This window comes from Vespula vulgaris, chromosome 8 (assembly GCF_905475345.1).
Source record: "Vespula vulgaris chromosome 8, iyVesVulg1.1, whole genome shotgun sequence".
NCBI classification, from domain to species: domain Eukaryota; kingdom Metazoa; phylum Arthropoda; class Insecta; order Hymenoptera; family Vespidae; genus Vespula; species Vespula vulgaris.
Window position 1 is genome coordinate 494,974 of NC_066593.1, and position 17,718 is coordinate 512,691.

The following is a 17,718-nucleotide window of genomic DNA, read 5'->3' on the forward strand; positions in this document are numbered from 1 at the left end:
GGGGGAAATCCAACTACTCTCTAGTCATTGATCCTTTAAATTATATTCTTTTTACAAAATCAGTAATATGGACTTTAATTAAAAATTTATACGAAATATTTGCCTTTCATATATTGTTATTATTTATTTTTATATCCATCCTTATTGAAAATTTAAAAATCTACACATGTACGAAACATTTATACGGAAGTTTAGATAAGGTTGGTTGAAAGTGAAAGTTGCACTGTTGCATTAACGCTAACATGGCGACATCTGGAGATTGATTCTCCAAATTTAACGTCAATTAATATTTACTGTTTGTAATAATATATTGTCGTAGTGCTAATAACGATAATATTTCCGTAAGTGTGATAGAATACAATGGAAAAAGTTTCTCATAGAAATAATATTGAAAGATCGAGGAAAGACACACGACGTAAAGGTAGGAACAAAAGTTATGATAGAAAATACGACAATGACGTAGAACGCTATTCCAAATCTCATAAAAATTCCAAAAAATCGAATACTAAAAAAAAAAAATCCAAGGATCGTCGAAATTCATCGACATCACGAGAATCACGGAAAAAATCGTCCAAACATAAAAGCAGAAGAAGGTAAAGTACTTTTTGAGATAAACTTCTTTAATTCTAACCTATATTGCGTACGTATTTTTACTGACTCCAGATATTAATCCATTACAGATCATCCTCATCCTCGTCATCTTCATCATCCTCTTCGTCTGTTTCATCGTCATCGTCAAATGAATCGAATAAATCTTCTTCGTCTTCTTCGGATTCGTCCTCCGACTCAACAAAACTTCTAGAAAAATTACAAAGACAACGTCAAAAACAAATAGAAGAACGTAAACGTCAGAAGGAATTGATGAAAGCTGCAGAAACTCCAGAGGAGAAGAGAATAAGGAGATTAAAAAAGAAAGAAGCTAAGGAAAGAAAACGTAAAGAAAGAATGGGTTGGGACAACGATTATTTGCATTATACAAATACTGATAATCCGTTTGGGGATGGAAACTTGTTGTCAACGTTTGTGTGGTCAAAAAAATTAGAAAAAGAAGGTTTGCTTGGTGTTAGTAGAGAAGAACTTGAGACTAGAAATAGACATAAACAAGAAGAAAATAGAAAAGAATTAGAAAAGGTTAAAAAAAGAAGACAAGAAAGAGAATTGGAAAGACAACAAAGAGAAGAAGAAATGACGCTATTACAGAGAGGAAAGGAAGCGGCGCAATTGGAACAATGGGCGAGACAAGAGGATCAATTCCATCTAGAGCAAGCGAGATTACGATCGCGTATTAGGATTCAAGATGGCCGTGCAAAACCAATAGATCTTCTTGCAAAATATATTAGTGCAGAAGAAGAAGTTGATGCTGTGGAAATGCACGAACCATATACGTATTTAAGAGGACTACACGTTAAAGATTTGGAGGATCTCATCGAGGACATTAAAGTGTATAAAGAATTAGAAAGAGGAAAGAATTTGGATTATTGGAATGATATAACTGTAATTGTCGAAGATGAATTGCATAAATTACGTAAATTAGAAAGATCTGAGTATGAAGTAGGTAAGTCATAATATGACTAATTGGAATTTAAAGTTTTAATGTAACTGAATAATGATCTCTTCTTTTTTATAGCTGTTGGTAGAAGAGAAGGAATTCATGCATCTGTGGCAAAAGATGTTACTGCTATTTTCAAAGGAAAAACAGCAGCTCAACTAGAATCATTACAATTACAAATTGAATCTAAAATTACTGGAAAGCCAGAAGGAGTTGATATTGGTTATTGGGAAAGTCTGTTGTCGCAATTGAAAGGTACTATATACTAACTTGATATAAATTACATATATTTTTTATTTACTTATAAAATTATTCAATCTTTATAGCTCATATGGCAAGAGCTAGATTAAGGGATCGGCATCAAGAAAATTTACGTAAAAAATTGGAAGTCTTGATCGCTGAACAGGGTGTAGCTAGAACGGAAAGCGAAGCAGAAGGATCTCAAGTACCAAGTGAGCATTCTACAAAACAGGATGAACCTACTACTAGTAACGTTGCTGAGAAGAGCGAAGAAAGTCAATCGGAGTACGTGTCAACGTGGTTTCTTTCTTTTTTTTTTTTTTTTTTTAATATATATATATAATTATATCAATTATCGTTTCGTATGATTGTTATAGCGACGAGCAAGAAACTGGGAATGCAGCGGATGATATGTTATCTGAATCATTTTGTGAATATGAAACAGGTGGTTACTCGCCGAAATATATACCTTATTCTCAATTGGAGCCAGGAACGATAGTTACTTTAGAAGAGGACGATAATCAACGTTTAGAATACGCTAGAAATCAAGTACTAAGTACTGGACGTAAAGTTCAAAACGTAATGACCGTAGAAGAACAAGCGATGCACAGAGAAGCAAGAAAAAACATGGGTTCGGATGAGGCACAATTTAGCGTAGAATCATCATTGGAAGCACAAATTTATTTATGGTCGGATAAATATAGGCCACGGAAACCAAGATATTTTAATAGAGTTCACACAGGTTTTGAATGGAACAAATATAATCAAACGCATTATGACATGGATAATCCACCACCGAAAATTGTACAAGGCTACAAATTTAACATATTTTATCCCGACCTCATAGACAAAAACACAACACCAGAATATTTCTTGACTCCATGCGCCGACAATAAAGACTTTGCTATTCTACGATTTCATGCCGGTCCTCCTTACGAAGATATTGCATTTAAAATTGTAAATAGAGAATGGGAATATTCGTATAAGAGAGGTTTTAGATGTCAATTTCATAACAACATTTTTCAATTATGGTTTCATTTCAAACGATACAGATATCGTCGATAATATGTTAGGATTTTATATTTATTTATATTTGTAAATAAAAATATAGTTTACTAATTATACTGTAGCTAAAAGAAACACATTTTTTAAGATTATATCTACGATAAAAAAAAATAATGAAATATATATTATAAGAAATATAAAATAATAGAAGAAATTATTTAAAAAATGGACGATTTCTTCTCATTTTGCGTACCCGCATTTATAACATTAAAACGATAAAATTTAGAAAGTTTCACATTGTTATATAATCAGAATGAATATAGTGCCCATATTATATTCCATTATTTAATATTATCAGTATTGACAAACATTGCAATATCTGGGCCTGTATTAATTTCTTGTATATCATTCTAAAAAAAAAAAAAATCGTATATCTAATATATGCATATAGTATTTTATTCGCATTTATCTCGTAATATAAAATTTTGCTTCGTGAATAGATAAAAAAAAAAAAAAACAACCAATAGAATGTAAAAATTCGCAAGTTCTAATAATAAATCATAAAAAGAACATGTGTCTATAAACTGTCAGTGTTCCGACTTGGACGTTTCAAAGGCTTGAAATATTGAATGTTTCGAAGCGTTAGCGAGCCGATGACGGAAGGGTAAGTCACATAAAATACGTACATATACCAGAAACGAGCTCAATGGTGCTCGTTGGATCGATTTTCTCGGCCACCTGTATTTTCACCGCAAATACATTCTTACAATCAGTGAGAAGCGTAATAGGCACTACATATATATGAAACCAATGGCAAGGTAAACCTAAGCTCAGTGCACCGCGTAATTCGCTACTACGGAGACGTGTGTTCACGACTACTTTTTGTCCTTTTTCTCTTACGATTTTTTAACATTATGCATAATTGAAAAAAAAAAAAAAGAAAAGAAAAGAAAACTGCCAATTGTCGTCGTAGTGAAGATTGCCGAGAAAAAAGAATTCTCAAAAGCGACATTGTCATATCGAACGCGATCGAACTCGTCAAACGTATTCTCTTTGTGTTTATTTCATGTATATCGTATAGAAAAACCACGTAAATCGTACGTGTATTATCGATTGGAAAATCTTGAGTGCATTAAGATTTGTTCACTTCTTTTCTTTGTTTTCGAATTTCTGAACGATTCGAAACATTAACCTCGATTCGATCATTTCACGAGCTACATATAATAATCGTCGAAACGACGCTACCTACATATACATATGTCGTAGATGTACGTAAGATATTCACATTAGCTTAAGGAAACGCGATGTCGGAAAAGGTTTAACGTTCCAACGAATCATTCTTCGAAACAAAAGAACGATTACACGATTATATATCGAGCACGATTTAACCGGCTTTGCGCGTGAAGGGGAGCGCTCGAATTTAAGGATAAACAAATTTTCTTCCGTATATCTAAATTAACCATAAATGTCTCTCTAAAACTACGCGTTACAATAAGATCGCTCGCAATTGAACATTCGGAATATTAGAAAGATTATTTTCTAAGTTATCGTTCGAAGACGATGATGAAATTTCAACGTGATCGACATACTTGATCGTTCTCAATCACCGAAAAATCTCTGATTCGTTCAAATTAGAAAACTCATGTACATTCAAGAAGAAAGAACGAAATATCAAATAATAATGTAAGTTTTGTAGGTTTCTGATAACCGAGAAGTAACTCAACTACCTCGAATAACTCAAACTCTCGATATTAGCATCCGAGAAAAAAAATCATCATGAAGTGGAAACGAGAATCCATGGAATTTTTACCTGAGAAGACTTTCTTGATAATAAGGGACAATTTGGAAGATTGCAGAGGTAATTGACATTTTTATACTTTCTCTTCTTTTTTGCGTAAACGAAAATTGAGATATTAAGAAAGTAGAGAGAAAAGAGAGAGAAAGAACAAAAATTATTTCGTAGCACCCGAAAGGACGAAAAATAGGAATAGGAATAGCAACAGCAACAGTAGCAGTAACAGTAGTAGATGCCGATCTACCGACGAAGATAGCGATGGTTCGCAAACGAGATCGTCGTTAGAAAAAACGAGTACTTGGCCGCCAAAGATAAAACGATCTCAGCCTCTTTACGAGGAGATCGAGCGACCGAAAACTGCGAATCTTGATAAGCCTACCGTTCTAAATCCAGAACTAGTCGACAAACTCGACATGTCCTTGCTGAGTAAGGAATTATTTTGCGATTCTATGACGCGTTACCAGCAAGAGCTGACGAAGACGATTAGTGGGGGCAACTCTACCAGCGCCTTTTTCCCTTCCAACCGTCGTCGTCAAACCGTTCTCCTCGGTCTCCAACAACAACAGCACCAACACCTTCGCCCTGCTTGGAACGATCGCATAGCTTTACGTCAGAAACGTCGTAGCTTCGAGCAGATCCTCGACGCGAGATTTTCTCAAATCGAAACTGTCCCGGAATCGACGAAGATGCAAAAGCAATCTCGTCTAATCAATCAAGAAAATTCTAATTTCGGAAAGAAATTGTCGTCGGACGTTAAAAGATTCGATAATAATAACAACAGGTACTTGCGTTTCGATCAGAACTTTTTTTTTTCTTTTTTAAATTAGGGATCCTACTTTACTTCATCCTTGTCTTTTTTTTCTTTATATCTATTCTTATAGAAACAACGCGAACGGTCCGATCAAAGTTCAAACGTTATCGTCGTTGAGGAAAAAAAATTCAAGAGCCAACATGTCGGACGTCGAGGTCTTCACGAGTCTGACGAGCAAAAACGTTCCAGAACCGTGTAGAACTTGCGGACGATCGGATCAACCCGAAAGATTTCACAGTCATCCGAAGGATGGTAGACCTGGAAAAACAAAAATTGCTATGTCAGTATCGTCGAAGAGCAAGATGTCGATACCAAAGACCATTCAGAAACCGATGCCATTGAATTTTCGCAGCGATAAAAATAAAACGAACAAACCGGACGAAGCTATGACCGTTCGAGATGTTAAAACGAAAGAGATTGTTTCTGAAGAGCGATCAAATCGATCGATGAGACCGTCCTCAGCTCCGATAAGAAGAGGACCAAAAACTGTAACTTGTTACATTTGTGGTCGAGAATTCGGCACTGCTGGCTTTCCCATTCACGAACCCAAGTGTATGGAGGTGAGATCGATTTGTATAATATATTTTTAATTTTATAGGAAAATATCATTCGATGTCAATCATCATAGAGCAAAATTGATAAACGTCAATGGTAAATGTTGAAAAATCGATGAGGAAGCGAGCGAGTCGAGTATCGTCGAAGATCATATCGAATGTGTTCAAAAGATTGTTATCGTATAGAAGCTATATAGAGAAGTATCGTCGTTGGATCGTAGTTTGTCGTGCATTATGCAACGTATACACGTGGTTCGATATGTCTCTTATGACCTCGGCAATGACATACACGCCTACGATAGGACGCACGATTCGTCATATATATATATATATATATAAGAGACACTGATCGTTTCGCCTATCTCGTGTCAATTTTTTTTAATGACGTCATCTTTATATACTCTTATCGATTTTCGATACGTGCATATCGCGCGCACGTGTGTACGTTGTGTGTCCGTTCATATACATTGAATTATATATTTGTTAGATCATTAAAAGTACGATGAAACTTTATATGAATTATTGAAATATACACGTTTGATTATTTATTAACAAATATTATCGCGTTTCAGAAGTGGGAACGAGAAAACAATTCTCTACCGGTCTCCCAAAGACGACCTAAACCTAAACGACCCGAAGTTGCAATTGATCATTCGGAATGGAACGCAATTGCTTGGGAAGAGAGTCAGGTCTTTATCGATGCGATTAACACATGATAGATAGCTTGTTAAATAGAATGTTGCTGATAAGACAATTAACGACCGTCCGCATTGGATCGAGTTGATTTCATTTGGTTGATAGGGTTGATTACGTAGAAGGGTGCACTTAAGAATCTCATCAGCATATATTAAGTTCGTTTATATCAGACGAGAAAGTCCTATAAGGACGTCGGTTTATGCCTATTTGTTTGGTGCATACGAAGGAGAGAGAGAGAGAGAGAGAGACAGAGAGAGAGAGTGAGAAAGAACGAGTCTAGTCACGCACTACGGTTCAACCCTATCGTGTTCAAGGTGCTGACCTAGATTGATGACATGCGCTTCGTTCTTAAGGCAAAATCGAGACCATGATTAAATAAAAAAAATTCTAAGCCGCAATGCGACTCTTGGAAAAAGTATTCGCTCGTTCACAGTGCAATTTCGCACTTAAGTTTTTATTCCATTTATATATTTATAATATTTATTGTTGTTACATTATTCTATTATTAATTAATCAATCGTACGTTACAGACGCAATTGGTTCCTTGCTCGAAGTGTGGAAGAACATTTTTACCAGAACGTTTGTTGATTCATTCGAACAGTTGCAAAGCTAGTCCAAAGGTTGATAAATAAGAAATAAAAATTGCATTATATCGATCATTTCCAATCTAAACTCTTGTCTTTCTGATCGCAGAACTTGGATAAAGAGAAAACCGAGAAAATAGATGTTTTTGGAAAATCTTCAACGACCTCCGCTCGAAGCGGTCCTCCTATGGTATCTTGTCAGATTTGTGCTAGAAATTTCAGCACAAGAAGTATAAAGATTCACGAACCACAATGTATGAAACGATGGCAAATGGAAAAGGAAGAGAACTCGCAAAGAAGGGGCTCGTCACACAAAGGAAAATCATCCCCTACTGCGAGCTTGCAGGAAAATTCTTTGTACAGCCCTAATGGGGTGAGTCATCAGGGAAAACACACTTATTGTATTCGATTTATTTAAGAATTTCAGTTTTGTATCGTTTCATTTCATTATAAAAAAGTACTAATAAAAATAAAGTACTTATGAAAATTTGGTATTTTCTTAATAATTGGATCGTACTGCGTGTTTTCATATATCGCGTAATAAACATAACGCCGTTAATAATTTTTACAACAAAGAAGAAGATACAGGAACAGGCATAAGAATGCATAATACATTGATTTTAGGATATATCGCAGAAACGAACGATCACCTGTTATATATGCGGCAGAGATTTTGGAAGCAGTAGTATAACCATACATGAACCGCAATGTTTGAAAAAATGGCATTTGGAGAACAACAAATTATCGCCTAAACAAAGGAGAAAGGAACCGCAAAAACCAGACATTATTTATACGAGTCGGTATCGATCCGTCGTATAAATTCTTTCCCACGATTAATTTTATTTCTAATCACGTACGTATGTTTTTACAGAAGATGCATCTACGGGGGATGCTGTAATAGACATATCCGCGACGGCAGAAGCTAACTGGAAGACTCATCTCAATCAATTAGTTCCGTGTAAAAATTGCGGAAGGACTTTCAATCCTGATCGTGTAACTATTCACGAAAGAAGCTGTAAAGGAAATCGTTGAAGGTCGCATCGTACATTTTAAGATCTCATAACATATATAAATGCATCTGTTCAAGTATAACAGTAACGATAACCATTGTTGGTCACACGTAAAAAAAAGAAAAGAAAAAAAAAATAATTAACTTTAACACGTTTTTTGGAGAAATACGGATATTAGGACTTGTACGATAAAACGATAATATTTGTTTGAATTACTCGAATGTTGCAAGACTGTTACGAACAATTTGCTTTTAAGTTAATTTCGTTTTTAATTCTATACATTCGTTATTGTTTATGTGTGTGCGTGTGTGTTATGTATGTACAGATACTATTAGATTTCTCGTATTTTATAGATCGAGTGAATTACCAAATAATATTTGCTATGTAAAGTGAATAAACTGCAAGTAATGATATACAACATTTATGAATTTTCGATCGCTTGTTGGAACGATCGCTTATCGAAACGATCGCTTATTCGCATTAGCAGACAAAAAATTCTCGTTAATGGGAAGAAAAATGTATTTTCATTCGGTTTAATATAGAGAGGGCAGCACCTACTATAAATGCCATTTGGGAATACGTCTTTAAAGGCATTCTGAAATCCAGAGAGCGTCGTGTAATGTTAAGATATTATATACATGTATATCTAATAGAAAAAAGCCTGTATATAACGTCGTTTTTCTTACATGCGTATAGCGTCATATGCAATTGCATCTTCGATGCGCACGCAACAAAGTCGACGTGGCGGGGTTTAAGACGTACCGATTGGTCGAGGCGATGGCTTGAAATGCGAAGACTCCCTCTGTAGCACATTAAACGTTCTGCCCTTTCGCAGAACTCCTGTTCTTTCCCAGGGAGTCCGCCATTGTTGGTGCACGTATATTTCTGACCACAGCAACGGACATCGGACAACATCCAAAATGGTACGTACGATCGTTAGAAAGTATCGCGTGTAAACGAATCTTTGTGGCTTGCCAAGTGCAGAGGTGTAAATATTTTTGAAGACGCGTTCTCAACTGGGTTCAGATAAATTGTAAACTGGCGGATTACTCCGGATTGCGCAACTTCCTTCGTGAAGAAATTTCGAGTCCTTGCGAAGGATCTGCCTGGACAAAGATTGTTCAGAATCCTGAAAAAAATGTGCCGTAACGTTCCTGATAAATTTCACGTCGAAAGGGCTGAGATTCGTCGATGTTTGGCATCGAAATATGTTCCGTGTGCCGTTGTAAAAGCAACGTGTCATGGAACGCTCTTTGGCTCTCCTCTATGGGAGTCAACGTGCGCAAAGGAAACATCGTCGACTTTAAAGACAAGCTTTTAGCGACGCCTTCTGAATTGGATGTATAATAAAAGGGTATCCAAATAAAATTGGGAGTGCATACAAAAATTTGATATAGGCGTCTAATACGAACGTAAAAATTTGGAATCGTTATTGCTTTAAGTTCGGGGATTTCATCGATAAGAAAGTACATAGACGTTAAATAAATAGACGCTTAATTAATAGACGCCAAGCTTTCCACATTGGAATGGATAATTTACTTTCGATGTAAATCATAGAATACCTACGTTGTATATTTTTGTCAAGATTTACAAGGCTTTGCTTCCAATATGGTCAGTATCTAAATTATTTAAGATTTTTTTTTTTTTTCGTACAGGGATAAGCTTTGTAGATTTCCGTTTAATTAGAATAATACCCGATTTTGTAGGTATTTGATTGTACATTTATTTTGGTTAGAATTTACATCATTTTTTGTTACTCGCGATATATACAGACATCTTGTATTTATTTTAATTACTTTCTTACTTTGTCGTGTCAAGTTTGATAAACTGTGATGTTATGTATTTTGGAGTGTTGAAACTATAACGGCGTAATGATATAAGAATTGTTGATTTTGTGTTTGGATATAACATTTTTTATTTTATTTGTTCTAAATTCAATATTGGATCTTCTTTGTTTTAGGTGAATTTCACGGTAGACGAGATCCGTTCCATGATGGACAAAAAGAAAAACATTAGGAATATGTCCGTCATTGCTCATGTAGATCATGGAAAATCAACTCTGACTGACTCCCTTGTATCAAAGGCTGGTATTATCGCTGGAGCTAAAGCTGGTGAGACACGATTCACGGATACGCGTAAAGATGAGCAGGAGCGTTGTATCACTATTAAATCGACGTAAGTACATTTCAAAGTAAGATGCGTCGGTGATTAAAAATTATAATAATAATATAAATAATTTCTCTTATACGCAGTGCTATATCTATGTTCTTCGAACTTGAGCAAAAAGATTTAGTCTTTATAACGAATCCCGACCAACGCGATAAAGATGAAAAGGGTTTCTTGATCAATTTAATCGACTCACCTGGTCACGTGGACTTCTCTAGTGAAGTTACAGCTGCTCTTCGTGTTACGGATGGAGCTCTTGTTGTTGTTGATTGTGTGTCCGGTATGTCATTTTATGTTTTAGCATGTGTTTCCTTCCAGCACAACAAGTGTCACTTCGTAGTGCATTAATCGATTTGTAAAAATTAATTAATTTACTTTGACGATGTTGACAGTGCTATAATGGAAGGAGAATAAAGAAAATTGTGTTGAAACGCTGTTAGTGAACCTCTATCTTTATGTTCGTTACTAATACGCTAAGACACAATTTCTACAAATATATCGATTAAAATTATATACTTGAAATACTCGAAAGCATAATTTAACTTTTTGTAATATCGTTTAGGTGTCTGTGTACAAACGGAAACTGTACTTCGACAAGCTATCGCCGAACGTATTAAGCCTGTTTTATTCATGAACAAAATGGACCGTGCCCTATTAGAATTACAGCTTGATAGTGAAGATTTGTATCAAACATTCCAACGTATTGTTGAAAATGTAAACGTCATTATCGCAACGTACTCTGATGACGATGGACCTATGGGTGAAGTCAGAGTAAGTATCGTCCTTTAAGAATTTACCCTTCAGAATGTTTACTTACACGGAATTAATTTATTTACTCTTTAACAGGTAGATCCAAGCAAAGGATCTGTAGGTTTTGGTTCAGGTCTTCATGGTTGGGCTTTTACTTTAAAACAATTCTCCGAAATGTATGCAGAAAAGTTCAAAATAGATGTTGTTAGGCTTATGAACAGATTATGGGGTGAATCTTTCTTTAATCCAAAAACCAAGAAGTGGAGTAAACAAAAGGAACCGGATAATAAACGGTCATTCTGTATGTACGTCTTAGATCCAATTTACAAGGTAATTTTTGTAACATTAATTTCATGCATAGCATCTTCCATGCGTCATGTTATCTTTGTGTTATTGTTATACTTATACGTTGTTAACGTCGTTGTAGGTATTTGATTGTATTATGAATTTCAAAAAAGAAGAAGCAAATACACTTTTACAGAAACTAGGTATTTCTTTAAAACCAGAAGATAAGGACAAGGATGGAAAAGCACTTCTTAAGGTATATCATTGTTTTATCATCAATTTATATGTAATACAATAAGGAATTTCCGTGATGATTGTTCTTTACTTTTTTTCTGACACCTCTTCTGATTGATAGTGAGTGATAATTCGAACTTGGACTGAAAAGAAATTTCATTTATTTTTATTGTTATATCACATTTCGTATTTGAAATTGTAAGCTACTTTTTTTTTCTTTTCAAACAGGTTGTTATGAGATCGTGGTTACCAGCTGGCGAAGCTTTACTTCAGATGATTGCCATTCATTTACCTTCTCCGGTAACTGCACAAAAGTATCGTATGGAAATGTTGTACGAAGGACCGCTCGATGACGAAGCTGCCATTGGTATTAAGGTGATTATCTCTATGTCATACTTGTTTCAATGTGCTCATGAATAATTTAAAAGTTTAGTAGATGCTTTCAAATGATGATTATGTTCACAGACCTGTACTGAGATTTAATGACAGATAATTAGAACAACTGATTAACAATAATTACTTCGATCGTATTATTTCGACTTTTTTTTCAAGCAACTTTGCAATATTTTCTATTTAATTTATTTCTTCTACAGAATTGTGATCCGAACGGACCTCTCATGATGTATGTATCTAAAATGGTACCAACATCTGATAAGGGACGTTTTTATGCTTTCGGACGTGTATTCTCTGGTAAAGTGAGTACTGGTATGAAAGCCCGTATAATGGGACCGAATTTCCAACCCGGAAAGAAAGATGATCTATACGAGAAAGCTATTCAACGTACTATCTTGATGATGGGACGTTACGTCGAAGCGATCGAAGATGTGCCTTCTGGTTAGTAAATCGTATATCCAAGTTCTTTATGTACTGAACAACTTGTACAGAATTTTTTTTACTTCCTACTGTTAATTTCATGATGATTTTCTTCACAGACCTGTATTGATTAAAAATGAAATAAAATAGAACGGCCATCTGATGTAAAATTTTTAAAGACAACGGTATATACGAGTTTAACTTCAATGATGTGAAAAATGTGTTTTTTCATTTTTGTACAGGTAACATTTGTGGGCTTGTTGGCGTTGATCAGTTCTTGGTAAAAACTGGTACGATTACCACATTTAAAGATGCGCATAATATGAAGGTGATGAAATTCTCGGTTTCTCCTGTCGTACGCGTAGCAGTTGAACCCAAGAATCCTGCAGATTTGCCGAAGTTGGTCGAAGGTGCGTATTTTTCAAATCAATAAAATAAAAATTCTATTTATTTATATATAAATCTTAATACAATAGAATTAATGATGATATAAAAAGAGCATTGGGTTATGAAAAGAAAACGATGATTCTATCGAAGATCTGATTAGTACAAGTCTTGCAAAAAATTTTTCATGATATTTTCCACATCACTGAGTTAATAATAAACGTTGAAATAGGTTTGAAACGTCTTGCGAAATCGGATCCTATGGTGCAATGTATCATCGAAGAATCTGGAGAGCACATTATTGCCGGTGCTGGTGAACTTCATCTTGAGATTTGTTTGAAAGATCTTGAAGAAGATCATGCTTGTATACCTATTAAAAAGTCTGATCCCGTCGTATCGTACAGAGAAACTATTTCCGAACAATCTAATCAAATGTGTTTGTCGAAATCTCCTAATAAGCATAATCGTCTCTTCATGATGGCTTGTCCAATGCCTGATGGTCTTGCTGAAGATATCGACAATGTATGTGAACGTTCAATGACATTTTTTTTTTCGCGCGTTGTACTTGGACTTAACGTATTATTATTTACAGGGCGAGGTAAATCCAAGAGATGACTTTAAAATACGTGCACGATATTTGAACGAAAAGTACGATTATGACGTAACCGAAGCAAGAAAAATTTGGTGCTTTGGACCAGACGGAACTGGTCCCAATATTCTCGTTGATTGCTCCAAAGGAGTGCAATATCTTAATGAAATCAAAGACTCTGTCGTAGCTGGATTCCAATGGGCAACAAAAGAGGTGTGTTTTGTTTGAATAGCTGTGTAGCCGACATATATGAATTTATGCATCGATATTAATCCCGTTACGTTTTCAGGGTGTTCTTTCCGAGGAAAATTTGCGAGGTGTCCGTTTCAACATTCACGATGTAACGTTACACGCTGATGCTATTCACAGAGGTGGTGGACAAATTATTCCTACCACAAGACGTTGCCTTTATGCCTGTTTACTCACTGCCTCGCCACGAATCATGGAGCCTGTTTATTTATGTGAAATTCAAGTACGCCTTTTGATACATATTTATTTATTTGTAAGGTACCTATTGATAAATGATAATACTGATTTATATCCGCAGTGTCCTGAAATAGCAGTTGGCGGTATTTATGGAGTACTCAACCGTAGAAGAGGTCATGTATTCGAAGAACAGCAAGTGGCCGGTACTCCAATGTTTGTAGTTAAAGCGTATCTTCCTGTAAATGAATCGTTCGGCTTTACTGCAGACTTGCGTTCCAATACCGGTGGTCAAGCCTTCCCCCAGTGTGTATTCGATCACTGGCAAATCTTACCCGGTGATCCAATGGAGCCGACCTCTCGACCATACCAAGTTGTGCAGGTAAATAGAATAAATTCGAGATCAAGTTTTAAACTTGTCCACGAGCATAACTGATGACAATGAGTGATAAATGCATTGTCATTTTTAATTTCGTGGGAAAGTAATTGTTCTCAGTTTAGGCTATCTAGAATTTTTTCCTAGTTCGTCTGAATAGGGGATCGTACATAAATATAAATACAGATGAATAATACATGTATGCGTGTGTTCACGCGCGCATATACGTACGTATATGCATTATAAATTTTCTAATAAAAAATGTTCATTCTTTTTCAACAGGACACGCGTAAGAGGAAGGGTTTGAAAGAGGGATTGCCAGATTTGAGTCAATATCTCGACAAATTGTAACCGATAATTTGCACACCGTATGCGCTGTAAAAGAGCGATGTGCGAAGACTATAATTCATTTTGACACAAAAGAACTCCACGAAATGTTTTTTTTTTTTGTATCAAAACGAATTAGATTCTTCACATCGCTTTTTTACTGAAATTAATGTTATCTTTTGTTAACTGTCCCCAAAAATCTCCGGATCAGCAATTCTGTTTACCAATCATGAAATCGCAACAATACTGTAACCTTTCCGAACATGAACAATATAAAAAGATTAAACAGAAGATTAAAAAAAAATATACTACTGGTGGTATACTTAAAATCCATCTCAAAATGTCCTTAAAGATTTATAACTTTTAATTTTTCCTGAATAATATATAAAGTATATTAGTTTTCATATATCTTCGTATACATTTAAATAAAAGATAACCTCGATGTTATTAGTTTATTCATTTTTAAATTTTCTTAAAATGTTAAATAATTTATACACATTACGCATATTGATTAATTTTTACGAAGATCTGTCTCCTTTCATTGTATATAGATATTTATCGTCTTATTTTCAGTTTGTTAAACTATATTTGATATCATACTTTCTATCTAACGACCTAAACCTTATTTGTTATCTTTTGTATTAATATAATTATATTTACAAATTGTTATTTTTTGACGGCCTTGATTCAAATATTACACAGGATTTATCGTATTTTTATAAATTCCAGCGAGGGATTGAACTGCTAAAAATATCACGTCTCTTCTTGAAACCCCAGTTAATGCATGATGCCATTCATTGTGAGAAACCTACAAATTGTATAAGTTGTGTATTCCAATCGTTTTCAAATATATTTAATAATGCGCTTCGCATACTTGTAAACTGTTGGCCATTAAACTCCCAACTGTAACCGATAATCCAGACCATTTAAGAGGATAATCTTCTGGCGTTGCTTCTTGTGCTAATGCAACTATTTGACTTGGTACAGGAGTCATTTGAGTAAACGTTTGTAGATTTACATTGTGTTTTGGATCATTAAGGAGTATCACTCCTAAATCGTACCACTTGTCTTCACCTATTTCTAGTAAAAAATTTTCAATGGCAATGACAGGAATATCCTTTGGCAAAGACGAAATATTACGTGCCGAGTTGATTCTCTCTTCGGCACCTTTCACACCAGCAGCAAAACCAACTGGTTGAGTAGCTATGGCAGTACAATCCACTGATATACCACTAAAAGAAGATAATATGTATTCTTATAATACAGTCTATGTAAAATGATGGAATAGAAAATATTATCTCGTTTCATACTTGGAATACTTCGTACTTACGTTACCGTTGCTTTACCAAAAACTGCTTGGAAAGCTTGACGAACTGGACTTATTTTTACATCCTTGTCAGAAGCAACTACGACTTCTATATCACCGCCTGAATCTAAAATGTACATTTGTAGCAAAGAACTTGTATATATTTTTATACATTAACTGACGTATTGCGCAACAGCATACATAAAAAAATGTTTATATTTATGCACACACAGTTTGTGTATTAAATTTGTTTATGATAATAGAAGTATAATAGAAGTATGCATTGTGGAAACTTTGAATGTTTTTGTTGTTAGTCATGTATATAACATATAAATACATTGCAGAAACTAGTAAATCTTTCTTTCATAAAGAAATTACTTTTGCTTAGTAAACATTGACTTGATCAAAGCAGAAATATATCATATATGATTTATGTCTAAGCATAGTGATCGATTGAAAATAACTTGTGTACGTGTCTACACAAATATCTACACATTAATATCATGTATGATGTAACTTAAGCATTTATAAAGGACAATGTTTTTTTTCGTGTAAGCAAGAAACAAAAAAAAACATAAAAACAACCTTCCACAATCGTACAGTAAACATATAGGATTATTTGAAAGAAGCTTTAATGAGTTACGATTAATCAGTGATACAAATGCTGTCATGCAATATACTTACAAATGAACTCACGCATCTGTGGATCTAATGTTGTGATCATAGTATTAACGCTATTTTTTGCCTTCTCCGCAACTTTGCTTAAAACATTGCTATTAACTACGGTCTCTTTTACCCAAGAGAGCAAACCGCTACCAACCATTCCAGAATCTTGCAATTGCGTTTCTACCACTTCGATAGCTGAATTTGTAGATGCTTGTGGCGCAGAAGTAATTGGGTATTCTTGCTGCTGTTTATTTTCTGTAGAAGTGTTTGATACAAGTTGTTTCTTGACCAATTCATTTTGCTTTTGTACAGATACATTTGTATTTTGAAGATTTTTTTCAAAGGAAACTGTAACAGGGTTTGAAACAAAACTTGGCAATGCTGCTGGTGGTGCTACATTTGAAAATAAATTTCCCGTAGACGTGGAAACACCCAGAGGTGTTAAAAGAGATGTAGACGATGATAAACTACAAAATGAATCTGGAAATTAATGAAAGTTTTATAATTTGTTAAAAGATCTTTTACATCATTTACCCTATTATTACTATTTTCTATTTTTTATTCTATTCTTTTAGATAGACATTAATTCGTTATACGTCAACTGTTTTTATTTCGATTTACACAATCACGTAAATAGAATCTATAAACAAAACATGGCAGTTCAAAAGAGTTTCTCAGTGGATGAATAGAATTCAAGTTGAATCTTCTGAAATTAAAAATTCTTTAAATATATTGCGACAGAAACGGCCGCATTGAAATATAATCACATTTTGACATACAAATCATTTGACGTGAAACGATCCAGCCTTGTCATTTTGACAATTTTCTCACGTATGTATTTATATGTATATAGTACACTAACCAGTTTTTACAATCTCGCCAGGCATAGAAGTTTCGTCCGATTTTTTTTCTACAAACTCGAACGTAGATTCTCCGTTAGATTCGTCTGTCATTTTTAATAAACTTCAACAATTTGATCGGTTGTAATATTAAAAATTTTATTGTGAATTTTCTTTATTATATATTCAACGAATAATAAGAATTTTCAATAGTTGCCACGTGACAAATGGCGCTGCAGTATCTCCACGAAATAACAAACTGCAAGTTTGGAATTTCCTTCTAATTTTGTTGTAAAATGAAATAGTTATAAAAAAT

The 17,718-nt window shown here is 34.5% G+C and overlaps 3 protein-coding genes across 6 annotated transcripts; 2 read left to right on the forward strand and 1 right to left on the reverse strand.

The window, feature by feature from the left end:
• The first annotated feature begins 234 nt into the window (after nt 1-234).
• Nucleotides 235-8,664, forward strand: LOC127065881 (cactin). Its single transcript, XM_050998869.1, has 13 exons — nt 235-593; nt 681-1,555; nt 1,628-1,804; nt 1,876-2,074; nt 2,167-2,670; nt 3,603-3,612; nt 4,928-5,370; nt 5,471-5,960; nt 6,527-6,643; nt 7,181-7,270; nt 7,344-7,607; nt 7,859-8,030; nt 8,106-8,664. The coding sequence occupies exons 1-13, from the start codon at nt 361-363 to the stop codon at nt 8,264-8,266; spliced, it is 3,735 nt and encodes a 1,244-aa protein (XP_050854826.1). The 5' UTR covers nt 235-360; the 3' UTR covers nt 8,267-8,664.
• Nucleotides 8,665-9,006: 342 nt separating this feature from the next.
• On the forward strand, nt 9,007-14,897 carry LOC127065870 (translation elongation factor 2). Of its 2 annotated transcripts, none has more exons than XM_050998823.1 (14): nt 9,007-9,167; nt 10,205-10,419; nt 10,497-10,690; nt 10,973-11,181; nt 11,257-11,490; nt 11,588-11,701; nt 11,908-12,054; nt 12,273-12,513; nt 12,735-12,902; nt 13,109-13,398; nt 13,469-13,678; nt 13,755-13,937; nt 14,013-14,270; nt 14,547-14,897. In XM_050998823.1, the coding sequence occupies exons 1-14, from the start codon at nt 9,165-9,167 to the stop codon at nt 14,613-14,615; spliced, it is 2,535 nt and encodes an 844-aa protein (XP_050854780.1). In that variant the 5' UTR covers nt 9,007-9,164; the 3' UTR covers nt 14,616-14,897. The 2 variants fall into 2 exon arrangements, with proteins under 2 accessions (XP_050854780.1, XP_050854781.1); XM_050998824.1 differs by lacking the exon at nt 9,007-9,167 and adding an exon at nt 9,837-9,855.
• A 132-nt stretch (nt 14,898-15,029) lies between these two features.
• LOC127065877 (protein PRRC1-B-like) lies at nt 15,030-17,651 on the reverse strand. 3 transcript variants are annotated; one of them, XM_050998863.1, is made up of 5 exons: nt 17,426-17,651; nt 16,594-17,043; nt 15,922-16,024; nt 15,466-15,823; nt 15,030-15,399 (listed from the first exon to the last, which is right to left on the reverse strand). In XM_050998863.1, the coding sequence occupies exons 1-5, from the start codon at nt 17,514-17,516 to the stop codon at nt 15,286-15,288; spliced, it is 1,116 nt and encodes a 371-aa protein (XP_050854820.1). In that variant the 5' UTR covers nt 17,517-17,651; the 3' UTR covers nt 15,030-15,285. The 3 variants fall into 3 exon arrangements, with proteins under 3 accessions (XP_050854820.1, XP_050854819.1, XP_050854821.1); XM_050998862.1 differs by having other exon boundaries at nt 16,582-17,043; nt 17,426-17,650; XM_050998864.1 differs by lacking the exon at nt 17,426-17,651 and adding an exon at nt 17,343-17,390 and having other exon boundaries at nt 16,582-17,043.
• Between the last annotated feature and the right edge of the window lie 67 nt (nt 17,652-17,718).